Source organism: Euprymna scolopes, chromosome 8 (genome assembly GCF_053919585.1).
Source record: "Euprymna scolopes isolate OS-2025 chromosome 8, ASM5391958v1, whole genome shotgun sequence".
Taxonomy (NCBI): Eukaryota; Metazoa; Mollusca; class Cephalopoda; order Sepiida; family Sepiolidae; genus Euprymna; species Euprymna scolopes.
In genome coordinates, this window is record NC_136489.1 from 161427236 (window position 1) to 161442217 (window position 14982).

General features: G+C 25.7%; 1 protein-coding gene across 3 annotated transcripts in view; it reads right to left on the reverse strand.

Moving 5' to 3' along the window:
* The window catches only part of LOC145283960 (cytosol aminopeptidase-like), a 117922-nt gene that overhangs the window by 32452 nt on the left and 70488 nt on the right, over positions 1 to 14982 (reverse strand). For all 3 annotated transcript variants that reach the window (XM_080133060.1, XM_080133058.1, XM_080133059.1), the window contains exon 6: positions 812 to 970. In XM_080133060.1, the coding sequence (XP_079989186.1) occupies positions 812 to 970 (159 nt within the window). The remainder of the gene's footprint in view (positions 1 to 811; positions 971 to 14982) is intronic.

Below are 14982 nucleotides of genomic sequence, written 5' to 3' on the forward strand. Positions count from 1 at the left end.
ATTGAAAGCTCTTTTGGATCCTATCTAAGATGTGGTAGATGCACCAGCCTAGATGAGGCAACAATACTCCATACTCGATTAGTGGAAGAGAAATCCTTCATTACTGAGACAATTCTTTTTTTTTGTTCCTTTCTTCACATTAAAAAAATGACCCTGGTGTCTAACTCTGCCCTCGTGGAGAGGCAAAATAAATAGGAACAATACTCCATACATGGGTGAAAGGTGGCCTTATAGAGGTACAGGATACTCTCAGGTGTGAGTAGTTTTCTAGTTCGATAGAGGGAACCCTTTATGTTGTATCCAGGAACATAGTAAATAAGAAAACAATGATGAAAATAAATGATAGAGGTAAAAACAGGTCATTAAAAAATATTCATGTGCTTTTAACAAAAACTGTGGACAGTAAATTCACAAAAATAATTAAATGTCAAATCAATATGACTTTTGTTGCATTGCTGTCATCTAATAAAATCTCAAATATTTTTTTATTTTTTTTTTACAAGGGAGTCACTAATTATCAAGGCCTGAAGGCCACTCGAGGATAAGGGTTAATGAATGTAAGGTAGTAATTTAATGGTGTTAATCGTGTGGATTGGGTAGAATGTGGATTATTTAAAGCAAAAGCTAAACAAGAACTTGCTACCATATTGTAATCAGCCTGGAAGCAGGCCAATGGAACAGTGTTCCACAGGTGCGTTAAGAAATCAGTTTCTACTGATTCAGATAGGTTCAACATGATTGTATCCCATACAGCCATGATTATGGTGATGATAGACGAGGAGGAGGAGGAGGAGTCATCATATATACTTACCTAACGACCACTTCACATAATTCTTGTAATTTCTCAGTGACCATTTCTGCAAATCTTGTTGGCGTCAATAGATTTGCTGGCATCTCCATGAGAAGTCTGGCAAAATTCTGAGACATTGCATAAGTGGCACCAAGCTGCCAAGCTGCCTCAACCTCAGTTCTTTAAATAAAGTAAAGAATAAGTTGATTGGTTTTTTTAATGTTCAACAACAACAAAAAAAAATAAAAACAAATAAAAATGAACCAAACTACAATAAATAAAATAAAAATTAATAAAATAAAAAATTAAAATAAATAAAAATAAGTTGATTTGTTTTTAATGTCACGGGCATTTAAAATAAGGTTAGTCCTTGCAAGGTGTATGATGACTTTGCAAAAATGTTGATGCAAAAAGTGACCCCTCCTTGTAAAAATGGCCCAGTTGACGGTCAAAGAAAGAATGTTTTTGGCCAATTTTTGGATGTTTGTCGGTCAAGAGACCGACCTTTCTGATGATACCAATTTTGTTAGTGTTGGTTGCGTGTGTCGAAAGTTTTAGTGAGACATATATTCACACACACTAACAGACAGGTGAGATTTATATTATAGACTGGCAGGGGTATCCGGTGTTGCCCGGGTGCAGTGAGGTGTATGTGTGTGTGGTGGAGGTGAGGGTGGGTAAATCAAAACAAAATGGAAAATAAAGAATAAGTAAACTGAATAAATCTGTTTAAATATTATTAAAAAAAAAACAAAAAAAAAACAGCAAAATAAAGAATAAGTAAACTGAATAAATCTGTTTAAATATTATTAAAAAAAAAACAAAAAAAAAACAGCAAAATAAAGAATAAGTAAACTGAATAAATCTGTTTAAATATTATTAAAAAACAAAAAAAAAAAAAAACAGCAAAATAAAGAATAAGTAAACTGAATAAATCTGTTTAAATATTATTAAAAAACAAAAAAAAAACAAAAAAACAGAAAAATAAAGAATAAGTAAACTGAATAAATCTGTTTAAATATTATTAAAAAAAAAAAAAAAAAAAAACAGCAAAATAAAGAATAAGTAAACTGAATAAATCTGTTTAAATATTATTAAAAAACAAAAAAAAAAAACAGCAAAATAAAGAATAAGTAAACTGAATAAATCTGTTTAAATATTATTAAAAAACAAACAAAAAAAAAACAGCAAAATAAAGAATAAGTAAACTGAATAAATCTGTTTAAATATTATTAAAAAACAAAAAAAAAAAAAAACAGCAAAATAAAGAATAAGTAAACTGAATAAATCTGTTTAAATATTATTAAAAAAAAAACAAAAAAAAACAGCAAAATAAAGAATAAGTAAACTGAATAAATCTGTTTAAATATTATTAAAAAACAAAAAAAAAAAAAAACAGCAAAATAAAGAATAAGTAAACTGAATAAATCTGTTTAAATATTATTAAAAAACAAAAAAAAAACAAAAAAACAGAAAAATAAAGAATAAGTAAACTGAATAAATCTGTTTAAATATTATTAAAAAAAAAAAAAAAAAAAACAGCAAAATAAAGAATAAGTAAACTGAATAAATCTGTTTAAATATTATTAAAAAACAAAAAAAAAAACCCAGCAAAATAAAGAATAAGTAAACTGAATAAATCTGTTTAAATATTATTAAAAAAAAAACAAAAAAAAAACAGCAAAATAAAGAATAAGTAAACTGAATAAATCTGTTTAAATATTATTAAAAAACAAAAAAAAAAAAAAACAGCAAAATAAAGAATAAGTAAACTGAATAAATCTGTTTAAATATTATTAAAAAACAAAAAAAAACAAAAAAACAGAAAAATAAAGAATAAGTAAACTGAATAAATCTGTTTAAATATTATTAAAAAAAAAAACAAAAAAAACAGCAAAATAAAGAATAAGTAAACTGAATAAATCTGTTTAAATATTATTAAAAAACAAAAAAAAAAAAACAGCAAAATAAAGAATAAGTAAACTGAATAAATCTGTTTAAATATTATTAAAAAACAAACAAAAAAAAACAGCAAAATAAAGAATAAGTAAACTGAATAAATCTGTTTAAATATTATTAAAAAACAAAAAAAAAAAAAACAGCAAAATAAAGAATAAGTAAACTGAATAAATCTGTTTAAATATTATTAAAAAACAAAAAAAAAAAAAAAACAGCAAAATAAAGAATAAGTAAACTGAATAAATCTGTTTAAATATTATTAAAAAAACAAACAAAAAAAACAGCAAAATAAAGAATAAGTAAACTGAATAAATCTGTTTAAATATTATTAAAAAACAAAAAAAAAAAAACAGCAAAATAAAGAATAAGCAAACTGAATAACTCTGTTTAAATATTATTAAAAAAAACAAAAAAACCAGCAAAATAAAGAATAAGCAAACTGAATAACTCTGTTTAAATATTATTAAAAAAAACAAAAAAAAACAGCAAAATAAAGAATAAGCAAACTGAATAACTCTGTTTAAATATTATTAAAAAAAACAAAAAAAACAGCAAAATAAAGAATAAGCAAACTGAATAACTCTGTTTAAATATTATTAAAAAAAACAAAAAAACCAGCAAAATAAAGAATAAGCAAACTGAATAACTCTGTTTAAATATTATTAAAAAAAACAAAAAAACCAGCAAAATAAAGAATAAGCAAACTGAATAAATCTGTTTAAATATTATTAAAAAAAAAACAAAAAAAAAACAGCAAAATAAAGAATAAGCAAACTGAATAACTCTGTTTAAATATTATTAAAAAACCAAAAATAAAACAGCAAAATAAAGAATAAGCAAACTGAATAACTCTGTTTAAATATTATTAAAAAAAACAAAAAAACCAGCAAAATAAAGAATAAGCAAACTGAATAACTCTGTTTAAATATTATTAAAAAAAACAAAAAAACCAGCAAAATAAAGAATAAGCAAACTGAATAACTCTGTTTAAATATTATTAAAAAAAAACAAAAAAACCAGCAAAATAAAGAATAAGCAAACTGAATAACTCTGTTTAAATATTATTAAAAAAAACAAAAAAAACAGCAAAATAAAGAATAAGCAAACTGAATAACTCTGTTTAAATATTATTAAAAAAAACAAAAAAACCAGCAAAATAAAGAATAAGCAAACTGAATAACTCTGTTTAAATATTATTAAAAAACCAAAAAAAAAACAGCAAAATAAAGAATAAGCAAACTGAATAACTCTGTTTAAATATTATTAAAAAAAACAAAAAAACCAGCAAAATAAAGAATAAGCAAACTGAATAACTCTGTTTAAATATTATTAAAAAAAACAAAAAAAAAACAGCAAAATAAAGAATAAGCAAACTGAATAACTCTGTTTAAATATTATTAAAAAAAACAAAAAAAACAGCAAAATAAAGAATAAGCAAACTGAATAACTCTGTTTAAATATTATTAAAAAAAAACAAAAAAACCAGCAAAATAAAGAATAAGCAAACTGAATAACTCTGTTTAAATATTATTAAAAAAACAAAAAAACCAGCAAAATAAAGAATAAGCAAACTGAATAACTCTGTTTAAATATTATTAAAAAAAACAAAAAAAACAGCAAAATAAAGAATAAGCAAACTGAATAACTCTGTTTAAATATTATTAAAAAAAACAAAAAAAACAGCAAAATAAAGAATAAGCAAACTGAATAACTCTGTTTAAATATTATTAAAAAAAACAAAAAAACCAGCAAAATAAAGAATAAGCAAACTGAATAACTCTGTTTAAATATTATTAAAAAAAAACAAAAAAAACAGCAAAATAAAGAATAAGCAAACTGAATAAATCTGTTTAAATATTATTAAAAAAAACAAAAAAACCAGCAAAATAAAGAATAAGCAAACTGAATAACTCTGTTTAAATATTATTAAAAAAAACAAAAAAAACAGCAAAATAAAGAATAAGCAAACTGAATAACTCTGTTTAAATATTATTAAAAAAAAACAAAAAAAAACAGCAAAATAAAGAATAAGCAAACTGAATAACTCTGTTTAAATATTATTAAAAAACCAAAAAAAAAACAGCAAAATAAAGAATAAGCAAACTGAATAACTCTGTTTAAATATTATTAAAAAACCAAAAAAAAAAAACAGCAAAATAAAGAATAAGCAAACTGAATAACTCTGTTTAAATATTATTAAAAAAAAACAAAAAAAAACAGCAAAATAAAGAATAAGCAAACTGAATAACTCTGTTTAAATATTATTAAAAAACCAAAAAAAAAAAACAGCAAAATAAAGAATAAGCAAACTGAATAACTCTGTTTAAATATTATTAAAACCCCCCCCCCCAAAAAAAAACAGCAAAATAAAGAATAAGCAAACTGAATAACTCTGTTTAAATATTATTAAAAAACCAAAAAAACAACAAAATAAAGAATAAGCGAACAATGTTAAAACTTAAAAAAATCAGAAAAACAAAAACAAAAAAAACAGCAAACGTGATATAAAAAAAAAGAAAAAGAACAAACATGATGCTAAATGAACGATGTTAAAACTTTAAAAAAATCGGAAAAACAAAATAAAAAAGCGAACGTGATAAAAAAAAAGAATGAAAAACTGGCATTTGTTTCATTTCAATATTAAAACCTTAAAAATCAAAAAATAATATTATATCACCATTCGAACTTGCAACCTTAAGTCAATGACGCCATGAGTGCGTCAGTGAAATTAAGTCGTTTTTTTATAAACTTTAAATTAATTCAAGGAACAACGTCTTTTTTGTGCATGAAGGAACAATATTTTGCTATCCCTCCCTGTAGAAAAGTGTCCCGTTTAGGGTGAAGGAATGAATGTTTTTAGCCAATTTTTCGATATTTGTCGTCCAAAGGATTGAGCTTGAAAATGATGCCTATCTGGTGAAAATCCATCACCTGTGTGGAAAGTTTTTGCGAGACATACAAACACACACACACATACACAAACACATTTTGTCTTTTATATATATAGACTAGCAAGTGGTACCTGGCGTTGCCCGGGTGTTTGGAGGTGTGTGTGCTTTTGGGTAAATCAAAACAAAAGAATAATAAAAAATCGTTGCTTGGGTGTTTGTGTCGGGGTAAAATGAAAGTTTGGGTAAGAAAGTATGAAGGATTGAACCCGAAGCCTTGAGGCAAAGTTGGAAATTAAAGTGTGAAAAAAAAAAGTGCGATGTTAACCAATGGGCTACCAAGAAATAGTAACGGAAACATGTTTGAATTTATTTAAGTGTTAAGAATTGGCAGGTGCCCATACTTAATGACTTAATGAGGTCAACTTTCACTGCGGCACAGTATTTTATTTACTGCGGGGCAGCTTTTTTTTTTTTTTTAATTTTTTTTTTGTTTCCCCAAGAAGTTGGGGGAGGGGGGACCAGCTTCCCATAAAAAGGGGATTGTCCAAATTGAATAGCAATTGTCTGATATAGGGAGAAATTCCACATTGATTAAAGCTGATTGCTTGTGGACGTTCCCGGCGATTGCACCGGGAACGATATCTTAAGCTTCATTTCGCTTTTATCATATGAAAAAGCCCAATCCACACGCGATGATTGAAAAATGTGGAATATTTAGCTTTTCAAACTCGGGCAAATTAAATAGACAGGCGACTCCCATTGTTAACTTGTGGATATTATCATTTAGATGTGATATAAAAAGTTTTAAGAAGGAGGGAGCTGACCGATCTTTTCTCGGAAAAAAGCCTTTCTCGAACATACACAAAAAGCGAACATACATACGCACACACATTTTCGCTTTTATATATATAGATTAAAAAGTTACTGTTTTTTTGTTTTAGTTTGTTAATATGCAAATAGAAAAATTTGATTGGCTGAAAAAAAAAAAAAAGGAATAGGCAGAATACACATTACTATAGTGCCAATAACATGGTCGGAATTTCACATAAGTCTAAAGGATTTTATTTTACTGCATATGTGTTATAAATATATATATATAAGATTGTTGATTTATTTATTTTTTTAGAAAGAAGCTACTGGAATAGCAAGCTGTAGTACGATAAGGTACCAAAACAGTGAAGTGATAAAGACCACTAGGTCAACGAGTCCAATAAGCTAGAACAAAAAAAGCAGACAATTCTGGAGACTAGCAACATCACATCTGTGTGAAAGAGGTTGCAGAGAATAAGAAAGGATCGCGGAGGGAAGAACCATCGAATGGCACACAGATTCACCAGTTCACAAAAAGAATAAATCTTTCAAAAAACAATATGTCCGTATTCTGTCTGAGACGATACTGAAAAAGAATTTATCAGCTTTGTGGGTGTATCTTATGTGCTCCTGACTTTTAGGGGGACACACATAGAGTTAACTTGTTATGGAATTGACCGGGAAATGGCGTTAGCTGGACGATAATTATTATGATCGTCATTGATATTTGTAAAAGTAGGGCGTCAGAAAGAATGTAATCAAAGCAAAATAAACATTTACAGATAAAAATATTTACCATAAAAAAGTTTCCCAAAAATGTTAACTTGGTGAAAAAGAATGTTAGAAGCAGAATATATTTACGTCCATATGAAAAAAGCCAGAATCGAGCAACGCACACATGCGACCTGTTACTCAAACTCTTCACCCAAAGAAGTTCTCGCAAAGCACATTTTCGCAAACCTAACAATCTTCCTCGTTTTTGAACGTTCGTCTTTTTTCTTGTCGTATTATTTGCCTTTTTTACTCACACAGTAAAATTGCTCTAAAATATTATATACATTTGTCGTGTTCCTTCTAAAATATTATATACATTTGTCGTGTTCCTTCTAAAATATTATATACATTTGTCGTGTTCCTTCTAAAATATTATATACATTTGTCGTGTTCCTTCTAAAATATTATATACATTTGTCGTGTTCCTTCTAAAATATTATATACATTTGTCTTGTTCCTTCTAAAATATTATATACATTTGTCGTGTTCCTTTTAAAATATTATATACATTTGTCGTGTTCCTTCTAAAATATTATATACATTTGTCGTGTTCCTTCTAAAATATTATTTACATTCGTCGTGTTCCTTCTAAAATATTATATACATTTGTCGTGTTCCTTCTAAAATATTATATACATTTGTCGTGTTCCTTCTAAAATATTATATACATTTGTCGTGTTCCTTCTAAAATATTATACACATTTGTCGTGTTCCTTCTAAAATATTATATACATTTGTCGTGTTCCTTCTAAAATATTATTTACATTTGTCGTGTTCCTTCTAAAATATTATTTACATTTGTCGTGTTCCTTCTAAAATATTATATACATTTGTCGTGTTCCTTCTAAAATATTATATACATTTGTCGTGTTCCTTCTAAAATATTATATACATTTGTCGTGTTCCTTCTAAAATATTATATACATTTGTCGTGTTCCTTCTAAAATATTATATACATTTGTCGTGTTCCTTCTAAAATATTATATACATTTGTCGTGTTCCTTCTAAAATATTATATACATTTGTCTTGTTCCTTCTAAAATATTATATACATTTGTCGTGTTCCTTTTAAAATATTATATACATTTGTCGTGTTCCTTCTAAAATATTATATACATTTGTCGTGTTCCTTCTAAAATATTATTTACATTCGTCGTGTTCCTTCTAAAATATTATATACATTTGTCGTGTTCCTTCTAAAATATTATATACATTTGTCGTGTTCCTTCTAAAATATTATATACATTTGTCGTGTTCCTTCTAAAATATTATACACATTTGTCGTGTTCCTTCTAAAATATTATATACATTTGTCGTGTTCCTTCTAAAATATTATTTACATTTGTCGTGTTCCTTCTAAAATATTATTTACATTTGTCGTGTTCCTTCTAAAATATTATATACATTTGTCGTGTTCCTTCTAAAATATTATATACATTTGTCGTGTTCCTTCTAAAATATTATTTACATTTGTCGTGTTCCTTCTAAAATATTATTTACATTTGTCGTGTTCCTTCTAAAATATTATTTACATTCGTCGTGTTCCTTCTAAAATATTATATACATTTGTCGTGTTCCTTCTAAAATATTATATACATTTGTCGTGTTCCTTCTAAAATATTATTTACATTCGTCGTGTTCCTTCTAAAATATTATATACATTTGTCGTGTTCCTTCTAAAATATTATATACATTTGTCGTGTTCCTTCTAAAATATTATATACATTTGTCGTGTTCCTTCTAAAATATTATATACATTTGTCTTGTTCCTTCTAAAATATTATATACATTTGTCGTGTTCCTTTTAAAATATTATATACATTTGTCGTGTTCCTTCTAAAATATTATATACATTTGTCGTGTTCCTTCTAAAATATTATTTACATTCGTCGTGTTCCTTCTAAAATATTATATACATTTGTCGTGTTCCTTCTAAAATATTATATACATTTGTCGTGTTCCTTCTAAAATATTATATACATTTGTCGTGTTCCTTCTAAAATATTATACACATTTGTCGTGTTCCTTCTAAAATATTATATACATTTGTCGTGTTCCTTCTAAAATATTATATACATTTGTCGTGTTCCTTCTAAAATATTATATACATTTGTCGTGTTCCTTCTAAAATATTACATACATTTGTCGTGTTCCTTCTAAAATATTATATACATTTGTCGTGTTCCTTCTAAAATATTATATACATTCGTCGTGTTCCTTCTAAAATATTATTTACATTCGTCGTGTTCCTTCTAAAATATTATATACATTTGTCGTGTTCCTTTTAAAATATTATATACATTTGTCGTGTTCCTTCTAAAATATTATATACATTTGTCTTGTTCCTTCTAAAATATTATTTACATTCGTTGTGTTCCTTCTAAAATATTATATACATTTGTCGTGTTCCTTTTAAAATATTATATACATTTGTCGTGTTCCTTCTAAAATATTATATACATTTGTCGTGTTCCTTCTAAAATATTATTTACATTCGTCGTGTTCCTTCTAAAATATTATATACATTTGTCGTGTTCCTTTTAAAATATTATATACATTTGTCGTGTTCCTTCTAAAATATTATATACATTCGTCGTGTCCCTTCTAAAATATTATATACATTTGTCGTGTTGCTTCTAAAATATTATATACATTCGTCGTGTTCCTTCTAAAATATTATACACATTTGTCGTGTTCCTTCTAAAATATTATACACATTTGTCGTGTTCCTTCTAAAATATTATATACATTTGTCGTGTTCCTTCTAAAATATTATATACATTTGTCGTGTTCCTTCTAAAATATTATATACATTCGTCGTGTTCCTACTACAATATTATACACATTTGTCGTGTTCCTTCTAAAATATTATACACATTTGTCGTGTTCCTTCTAAAATATTATATACATTTGTCGTGTTCCTTCTAAAATATTATATACATTTGTCGTGTTCCTTCTAAAATATTATATACATTTGTCGTGTTCCTTCTAAAATATTATATACATTTGTCGTGTTCCTTCTAAAATATTATTTACATTTGTCGTGTTCCTTCTAAAATATTATATACATTTGTCGTGTTCCTTCTAAAATATTATATACATTTGTCGTGTTCCTTCTAAAATATTATTTACATTCGTCGTGTTCCTTCTAAAATATTATATACATTTGTCGTGTTCCTTTTAAAATATTATATACATTTGTCGTGTTCCTTCTAAAATATTATATACATTCATCGTGTTCCTTCTAAAATATTATATACATTTGTCGTGTTCCTTCTAAAATATTATATACATTTGTCGTGTTCCTTCTAAAATATTATATACATTCGTCGTGTTCCTTCTAAAATATTATTTACATTTGTCGTGTTCCTTCTAAAATATTATATACATTTGTCGTGTTCCTTCTAAAATATTATTTACATTCGTCGTGTTCCTTCTAAAATATTATATACATTTGTCGTGTTCCTTTTAAAATATTATATACATTTGTCGTGTTCCTTCTAAAATATTATATACATTTGTCGTGTTCCTTCTAAAATATTATTTACATTTGTCGTGTTGCTTCTAAAATATTATTTACATTTGTCGTGTTCCTTCGAAAATATTATATACATTTGTCGTGTTCCTTCTAAAATATTATATACATTTGTCGTGTTCCTTCTATATTATATACATTCGTTGTGTTCCTTCTAAAATATTATATACATTCGTCGTGTTCCTTCTAAAATATTATATACATTTGTTGTGTTCCTTCTAAAATATTATATACATTCGTCGTGTTCCTTCTAAAATATTATTTACATTTGTCGTGTTCCTTCTAAAATATTATATACATTTGTCGTGTTCCTTCTAAAATATTATATACATTTGTCGTGTTCCTTCTAAAATATTATTTACATTTGTCGTGTTCCTTCTAAAATATTATTTACATTTGTCGTGTTCCTTCTAAAATATTATATACATTTGTCGTGTTCCTTCTAAAATATTATATACATTTGTCGTGTTCCTTCTAAAATATTATTTACATTCGTCGTGTTCCTTTTAAAATATTATACACATTTGTCGTGTTCCTTCTAGAATATTATACACATTTGTCGTGTTCCTTCTAAAATATTATATACATTTGTCGTGTTCCTTCTAAAATATTATTTACATTTGTCGTGTTCCTTCTAAAATATTATATACATTTGTCGTGTTCCTTCTAAAATATTATTTACATTTGTCGTGTTCCTTTTAAAATATTATATACATTTGTCGTGTTCCTTCTAAAATATTATTTACATTTGTCGTGTTCCTTCTAAAATATTATTTACATTTGTCGTGTTCCTTCTAAAATATTATATACATTTGTTGTGTTCCTTCTAAAATATTATATACATTTGTCGTGTTCCTTCTAAAATATTATATACATTTGTCGTGTTCCTTCTATAATATTATATACATTCGTTGTGTTACTTCTAAAATATTATATACATTTGTCGTGTTCCTTCTAAAATATTATTTACATTTGTCGTGTTCCTTCTAAAATATTATATACATTCGTCGTGTTCCTTCTAAAATATTATATACATTTGTTGTGTTCCTTCTAAAATATTATATACATTTGTCGTGTTCCTTCTAAAATATTATATACATTTGTCGTGTTCCTTCTAAAATATTATATACATTTGTCGTGTTCCTTCTAAAATATTATTTACATTCGTCGTGTTCCTTCTAAAATATTATACACATTTGTCGTGTTCCTTCTAAAATATTATACACATTTGTCGTGTTCCTTCTAAAATATTATATACATTTGTCGTGTTCCTTCTAAAATATTATATACATTCGTCGTGTTCCTTCTAAAATATTATACACATTTGTCGTGTTCCTTTTAAAATATTATACACATTTGTCGTGTTCCTTCTAAAATATTATATACATTTGTCGTGTTCCTTCTAAAATATTATATACATTTGTCGTGTTCCTTCTAAAATATTATATACATTTGTCGTGTTCCTTCGAAAATATTATATACATTTGTCGTGTTCCTTCCAAAATATTATATACATTTGTCGTGTTCCTTCCAAAATATTATATACATTTGTCGTGTTCCTTCTAAAATATTATATACATTTGTCATGTTCCTTCTAAAATACTATTTACATTTGTCGTGTTCCTTCTAAAATATTATATACATTTGTCGTGTTCCTTCTAAAATATTATTTACATTTGTCGTGTTGCTTCTAAAATATTATTTACATTTGTCGTGTTCCTTCTAAAATATTATATACATTTGTCGTGTTCCTTTTAAAATATTATATACATTTGTCGTGTTCCTTCTAAAATATTATATACATTTGTCGTGTTCCTTCTAAAATATTATATACATTTGTCGTGTTCCTTCTAAAATATTATATACATTTGTCGTGTTCCTTCTAAAATATTATATATATTTGTCGTGTTCCTTCTAAAATATTATATACATTTGTCGTGTTCCTTCTAAAATATTATATACATTTGTCGTGTTCCTTCTAAAATATTATATACATTTGTCGTGTTCCTTCTAAAATATTATATACATTTGTCGTGTTCCTTTTAAAATATTATATACATTCGTCGTGTTCCTTCTAAAATATTATATACATTTGTCGTGTTCCTTCGAAAATATTATATACATTTGTCGTGTTCCTTCTAAAATATTATATACATTTGTCGTGTTCCTTCGAAAATATTATATACATTTGTCGTGTTCCTTCTAAAATATTATTTACATTTGTCGTGTTCCCTCTAAAATATTATATACATTTGTCGTGTTCCTTCTAAAATATTATTTACATTTGTCGTGTTCCTTTTAAAATATTACATACATTTGTCGTGTTCCTTCTAACATATTATATACATTTGTCGTGTTCCTTCTAAAATATTATTTACATTTGTCGTGTTCCTTCTAAAATATTATTTACATTTGTCGTATTCCTTCTAAAATATTATATACATTTGTTGTGTTCCTTCTAAAATATTATATACATTTGTCGTGTTCCTTCTAAAATATTATATACATTCGTTGTGTTACTTCTAAAATATTATATACATTTGTCGTGTTCCTTCTAAAATATTATTTATATTTGTCGTGTTCCTTCTAAAATATTATATACATTCGTCGTGTTCCTTCTAAAATATTATATACATTTGTTGTGTTCCTTCTAAAATATTATATACATTTGTCGTGTTCCTTCTAAAATATTATATACATTTGTCGTGTTCCTTCTAAAATATTATATACATTTGTCGTGTTCCTTCTAAAATATTATTTACATTCGTCGTGTTCCTTCTAAAATATTATACACATTTGTCGTGTTCCTTCTAAAATATTATACACATTTGTCGTGTTCCTTCTACAATATTATATACATTTGTCGTGTTCCTTCTAAAATATTATATACATTCGTCGTGTTCCTTCTAAAATATTATACACATTTGTCGTGTTCCTTTTAAAATATTATACACATTTGTCGTGTTCCTTCTAAAATATTATATACATTTGTCGTGTTCCTTCTAAAATATTATATACATTTGTCGTGTTCCTTTTAAAATATTATATACATTTGTCGTGTTCCTTCTAAAATATTATATACATTCATCGTGTTCCTTCTAAAATATTATATACATTTGTCGTGTTCCTTCTAAAATATTATATACATTTGTCGTGTTCCTTCTAAAATATTATATACATTCGTCGTGTTCCTTCTAAAATATTATTTACATTCGTCGTGTTCCTTCTAAAATATTATATACATTTGTCGTGTTCCTTCTAAAATATTATTTACATTCGTCGTGTTCCTTCTAAAATATTATATACATTTGTCGTGTTCCTTTTAAAATATTATATACATTTGTCGTGTTCCTTCTAAAATATTATATACATTTGTCGTGTTCCTTCTAAAATATTATTTACATTTGTCGTGTTGCTTCTAAAATATTATTTACATTTGTCGTGTTCCTTCGAAAATATTATATACATTTGTCGTGTTCCTTTTGAAATATTATATACATTTGTCGTGTTCCTTTTAAAATATTATATACATTTGTCGTGTTCCTTCTAAAATATTATATACATTTGTCGTGTTCCTTCTAAAATATTATATACATTTGTCGTGTTCCTTCTAAAATATTATATACATTTGTCGTGTTCCTTCTAAAATATTATATACATTTGTCGTGTTCCTTCTAAAATATTATATACATTCGTCGTGTTCCTTCTAAAATATTATTTACATTTGTCGTGTTCCTTCTAAAATATTATATACATTTGTCGTGTTCCTTCTAAAATATTATTTACATTCGTCGTGTTCCTTCTAAAATATTATATACATTTGTCGTGTTCCTTCTAAAATATTATTTACATTTGTCGTGTTGCTTCTAAAATATTATATACATTTGTCGTGTTCCTTTTAAAATATTATATACATTTGTCGTGTTCCTTCTAAAATATTACATACATTTGTCGTGTTCCTTCTAAAATATTATTTACATTCGTCGTGTTCCTTCTAAAATATTATATACATTTGTCGTGTTCCTTCTAAAATATTATATACATTTGTCGTGTTCCTTCTAAAATATTATATACATTTGTCGTGTTCCTTCTAAAATATTATATACATTTGTCGTGTTCCTTCTAAAATATTATATACATTTGTCGTGTTCCTTCTAAAATATTATATACATTTGTCGTGTTCCTTTTAAAATATTATATACATTCGTCGTGTTCCTTCTAAA